Source organism: Miniopterus schreibersii (assembly GCF_964146895.1).
Source record: "Miniopterus schreibersii genome assembly, chromosome: X".
Lineage (NCBI taxonomy): Eukaryota > Metazoa > Chordata > Mammalia > Chiroptera > Miniopteridae > Miniopterus > Miniopterus schreibersii.
The window spans coordinates 6916432-6922431 of NC_138104.1; the positions used below are offsets into that span (position 1 = coordinate 6916432).

The window sequence follows — 6000 nt, forward strand, 5'->3', positions numbered from 1 at the left end:
TGCTGCACTGAAGAAGGGAATACATGTAGCTTTCAAGTTAGTGTTTTCATTTTCTTCAGATAAGTACCCAGAAGTGGAATTGCTGGGTTGTATTGTAGTTCTATTTTTAATTTTCTGAGGAACCTCCATATTTTCTTCCTTAGAGGCTGAACCAATTTACATCCCCACCAACAGTGCACAAGGGTGCCTTTTCTCCACATCCTTGCCAATACATCTCTTGTTTTTTTGATAATAGTCATTCTAATAGGTATGAGGTGATATCTCACTGTGGTTTTGATTTGTACTCCTCTGATGATTAGTGATGTTGAGCATCTTTTCATGTACCTGTTGGGCATCTGTATGCTTCTTTTAAAAATGTCTATTCAGATCCTTGGCCCATTTTTTTTTTTTTATCAGATTGTTATTGTTTTTTGCTACTGATTGAGTTGTATGAGTTCTTTGGATATTTTGGATATTAATCGCTTATCAGATATATGATTTGTAAACATTTTCTCCCATTCAGTAGATTGCCTTTTAATTTTGTTGATGGTTTCTGTCCCCTTTTATTATTTCAAAATAACTATCATCATATGCTTCAAATGGCCCATGAGGAAGGTGAAAAGGAAGGGAGATCAGGAAAGAAACAATTCATAGAAGTCAATGCACTGCTTTTGTGGCATTTTGAGTATTAAATGCCCCTTCCATTCTCTCAGCCTGCTCTCTCACAGGCGATGTTGCTATCGTTTCACCCAAAAGCACTTCCTTAGCTTCCAACCACAATTAAAGACTCCCCTAAAAGTCATTCCTTTTCCAAATTAGACCTGTAAAATATACTCATGGACATATGAAAAGGTTATGCCTTAGTTAAAATACCAATAAATGTTTGGAACACAGGTCATAAAAAAGCATAAGTTTACTTCCTAAATCTGTAAGCCAAAATATTACCTTTTACTGATACATGTTGACAGAGGCATGCAGATACCAGTAAGCAAAGCTAACTATAGGACGTGAAAAAGCAATACTCAAGGGAAAATTTCACTTTTTCAAATGCTCTGTGATTTTAAATTACAGATTTAGGATGTTTCATTGAAACAACTCTTCTTATTTTAAAAAAATCCTTCTGTTCTCTATCTGTACATGTGTTTTGCTATAGCTAGAAAAGTGACTTGCTTTGATGTTTAAAAAGTATTTCCTTCAATAAAAAATTCATTTTAAGAAAATAACTTCAAACATAAAACTATTTTGAATTTTTTTATTTTTTATTGAACTTATTGGGGCGATGGCTCACTTTCTCCTTGATGCCCTTAATTTACCCAGATTTAGTAGTAGTGACAAGCTTACTCTGCTATTCACTGAATAAGAGGAAATTTTGATTCATAGCAAAACAAAACATACAAGAAAATGGCAGAACACAGACAAAACTATTAAGAACTATTATACAAAAAAACAAAAACACCCCACTTTTAAAAATCATGTTTTTGTCTTATAAGGATACATGGACATTTTAAAATATTAGAGTTCCATCCTAGTATACACTAAAGATACCGTTGTATAAATGTAGTATTAACACTTATGACACTATGTATATAAAACTTGTCTGCAAAGGAACACTTGAAACAGATATAGCACAAATGCTTGAATTTCATATGATTTTTATATGGCCCTTGATTCAAACTTAATTCCATCTATCCAAAGCTGACTGCAAGTAACAGGTATGACTAATTTTAAAAGAGCACATATCCATGACCTAAGGGGTGTGCAGTAAGAAGTCACTAAGTCCTAGGTGAAATACTATATTCACATACTCAACAGTATACATTAGTGAAAAGTTCCAGTCACAGAAACTTTTCACAACAAGATTTATTGTCAGAGCCTGTAAGTGGATATACTGGGAATGATTCCATGCCTATTAGGGAAAAAAACCTCCCAACCAAATGCACAACTTATGCCTGTTGCAACACCAATAGAATGAATCGTCTAGCAGGAAAAAAACTTTCGTTTTGCAGTGTTTCAAGTTGAATATAACAGAGACCAGAGAAATAAGCAGTTATTTTGAGAAGAGATCAAAACAATTGCCCTCCAGCTGTAGAGAATTGAAAAATACATTTCACTTTATTCTGCATAAAAATAAGCTGCAAGTTAAACCCTAACATCACTTTGCTGAAAGGATCTGGGGAACTAAGATGTCTGCTGACAATCAAAGAAAACTATTTAATCATCAGTGCGACAGAAAACAGACATTTATGGCTCCCATATATGAGCAAATGAAAGACTAAGTTTTAAGGAAAATTCACCAGCTGTTCTAAAATTTCAGACCTTCCAAAATGGCTAGAACCTAACAGCAAAAGAACAAATAGTTACCACATGCTGAGGGGAGGGTTGGGGGTAAGCAGTAGGGAATGGCTGGAAGAGACTAAGAAAAAGAAAATGCTCCCAACCTAGGGCATATCATTAGTAATTCAGGTATATATAACAACATGACAAGAACATAGTTAAGATCATTAACCATTTCCTAGAACATATAATTATCATGTAAGATTAAAAGGAAAAACCTGACCTTGGAAAAGCATAAAGAGTAAATAAGAAAAGAACTTATGATTAGTAATTAAAGGTATTACATAAAGTATCTTCCCATACCTGGTCTACATAAGGAAAAAAGATCAAACTCAAATGGAAAGAATGTTTTTTGTTTGTTTTGTTTTTACTTTAGGAAAAAATGTAGTATATAAAATGGCAGGATTAAAAGAGCTAACAGATGAAATTTCCACTAAAAACAATATCCAACTTTTCCCCTCTGTTCATAGAACTATCTTGAGCCTCTAAAATACCATGGATAAATTACACAGCCACTAAAAATTTTAAGTATGAGGACTATGTGGCAGCCTAGAAAAATTCATGGGACATTATAGGTGGAAAAAGCAGAACACAAAGTAATATGTACAGTGATTACAATGCTGGGTAAAAAGATATGAGAATGATTAAGGGGGGGGTAGGGGGCTGTGAGACTTTCTTTTTCCTTTCCAAAGATTCTGTAAATATTGCCATGAAAGTTTTATAGGTCAAAATCCATTTTTATTAAAAACTTTTTTTCTGATGTCTGTATGTATGAGTTTGTTTATATTTGTTCAAAATCCAATTTTAAATTATGAGTCTTGGCATTCAGAAAAGTGCTAAATAAGTGAGTGGTTCCTTTAAAGAAAAGGCACACTGTTTTTGCAGCTTATCCTTTTTACTACTTCAAATTAAAGGACTTTAAATGGCTACAGTATAAATGGTGGGTTCTTATCTGTATCAGTACTCAAGGGGTGTAGAACTTTAAACTTAAGATGTACAAATATCTGCTCTTCTAAGTGGAAGAAATGGTCACACCCTTTTGGGAAACAGACATTTTTTTAAAGATCAGGGCATTATGAAAGATGTCTACTTGCTCCATTTTTCTAAATAGACAAATCAAAAACTGAAAACAAAGTATGGAAACCAGAGATTTTTAAAGGAAACCTACTAATCAAACTGATCATGAAAACAGAGTTACAAAGTTAAAGCCTCTCTTTCTTTTTTCTATCACCCCACCTTCTTTGGTTTTATTTCTGAAGAAGCACTCTCCTTGACCAGTTAACTATTCAATTTGGTAGTTTGCATTCTTTTAAATACCTTACTTGGCTGAAATGAATAACAACACATCCAGATGGCCCCTCCTCAGCACTACTGAGATAATTCTAAGAAAATGAGGGCTTCTAGCAAAAGATTTCAAGGATTAGGGTAATATGTTTTTTAAGGTTCAATATGCAAAAGGACTCTTCTGCAGGTTGATTTAATAGTCTGAGTTGTATTTCATCGGGTCACTGCAGGCAAAGCGGTTCTTTATATCCTCTCTATTAGTAGAATAAATTACCCCATGGAGGTGAAGTCCTCCACACTTTTCTCCTGTCGGTCAGAATCCTTTGGGTCAAATCATACTATTTTACTATTGTAACTGCACTTGAGTCCTCTCCTTCCTTCCTTCCTTTTTCACTGGAGAAATCCCTAAGAGGCTAACACAAACCAAACTTATGATGTAAATAGGTAGGCCAGGTCCCTAAAAGGCTCTGCCTCCTGTCGGTTCGGACTGGGTATCCCCCTTCCCACCTCGTTGCAGCTTGGCAGGTCTCAAATGAATCACTAACAGTAGCTAAGGTAACTGACAGCCGGGCCAATTCCGAAGAAGAAACGAGAAGAGTTTCTCTGGTCTGGGGGTAGAGAGGCTGGCTCAGCGGACACATTTTCTTCGGGCAGCGGTGGGTTGAAGACCACAGAAGTCCTAAAGCAGTAGTCTAATCTTTGAAGGCCGGTGGCAGGCGCTGCCATGCTCTCAGCAGGAAGAGAGAGGAGGGAGCAGGAGGAAGGGGGGGCGGGGAGAAACAGTGGGGAGCAGGGGGAGCAGGGGAGGGGGAGGAAGGAGGGGCCAGAGGAGGAGTCGGCCCTGGGGCTGGAGCACCTGGGGCGGAGTCGCAGGCTCGCCCTTCCCCTTGGCCACAGCCGCGCGGGGTGCACCCCGAAGGGGCGGGTCTCTTCCCCTCCCTCCTCTCCCTCCTATCCATCTCAGCAGCGCCCACAGTCTCCCTCTCTGGCTCATACAAAAGCAAAATGTCCGCCATCTTCCGAGGCCACTGAGGTCGCTGCCGCCACCGGCCAGGATCTCCTATGGTTTCTCCTCAGGGCTGCCCCTCCTCTGACCCCCGGCGCCACAGCGACTGTGAAGCCACCGCCAGCACCGCGCCGCCAGCCCAGCGCGCCCCACCCCGCCCCGCACGCCTCTCCAGGCGACGCAGGACCACTCAGGCACGGGCAAGGCGAAGCCGCCCCAGCCCAAGGGTTCCCGATCCCTGGCCGCCCCACTTCCCTGATAGCCCCTTTACCTTGATGCAGTACGGGGGCTCATCGTAGGTGACCAGCATGTACCTGTCTCCGCGGCTGGCTGGGTCCCGGGCGCGCAGCTGCGGGACGAGGGATGACGGAGGGGGCCGCGAGGGGAAGGAGGGAGGAGGGGACGACACAAACGTTACAGAAGCACCTAAATCCACCCCCACCCCCACGGGAGCTCTCCCTGTCTCTGCCCTCCCCTCCCTTTACCTTCAAAAATAACTCCACAGCGCCTTTGGCAATGTCCAAATAGGAGGTGCCCAGGTCAGTGCGCTGGTTCATAGAGGCGGACGTGTCTATGAGGAACAGCAGGATGGGCATCTTCCCCCTCACCCCTGGCTCCACTCCCCGCTCTCCTGGCCCTCTTGGCCTCACTGCTGCTTACTGCCACCCGAACCCTCAACTCTCGCAGAGCCAGGGCAAAGGGAGCCAGAGGGGAGAGGGAGACAGGACTGGACGGATGGAACTGCTCCTGGCCTCCTCTTTCTGCAGCCCCACCTCCTTTCCCTCCAGGGGAACTTGAAAGTGTGAGCGTGTGTAGCCCTCGGGGCCCTCCCCCTTCCTCTCTTCTGCCACCACTACTGCCGCCGCCCCTGCCGCAGAGACTACAGCCCTAGCATCCGCTCAAGCTCACTCAAGCGCTCGCCCCAGACTGAGAGCTGTCTCTGTTCACCGACACACAACTTCTGTTCGCTCACCTACCACCGGCACCATGTGACCAGAACCCACACCATTGGCTGCCAATTATGTTGTGTTTGCATATTCATTAGATGACAGCAAGGGGAGGGATTTGGGCGAACCCTGGGAGTTGAAGTTTGAACCTAGGCGGGGTAGGGGAAATATTAAAGACCCTCCTTTAAAGGCCTCCGGAGGTGTTAGGATATTTTGGGGGTTGCATGGATTTTTCTCTTGCTCTCCAAAGATGATGACTCATTCAAAAGGAAGAGTGAATTGGAGCAACAGTTGTACAGAAATACAGAACCAGATGCTTAGACTGGCTGCTCAAAAAACGCTTTGCTAACTGCAATAGATCAATCCTGCTAGTGGCTAAGCCCAAAACATTTCAGAAGCATCAAACTTCATTCCTGGCAAGACCTACTCACATTCCTTTAGCTCCCTCCC

The 6000-nt window shown here is 42.3% G+C and overlaps 1 protein-coding gene across 4 annotated transcripts in view; it reads right to left on the reverse strand.

The window, feature by feature from the left end:
* LOC308551292 (integrator complex subunit 6-like) overlaps nt 1-5584 on the reverse strand; it is a 52018-nt gene extending 46434 nt beyond the window's left edge. The window contains exons 1-2 of one of the 4 annotated variants that reach the window (XM_081125757.1): nt 5089-5584; nt 4875-4952 (exon numbers count right to left, since the gene is read on the reverse strand). In XM_081125757.1, the coding sequence (XP_080981883.1) occupies nt 4875-4952; nt 5089-5199 (189 nt within the window). In that variant the 5' untranslated portion in view covers nt 5200-5584. The remainder of the gene's footprint in view (nt 1-4874; nt 4953-5088) is intronic. The other 3 variants (XM_081125756.1, XM_081125755.1, XM_081125758.1) reach the window with 3 other exon arrangements.
* Nucleotides 5585-6000: the final 416 nt, after the last annotated feature.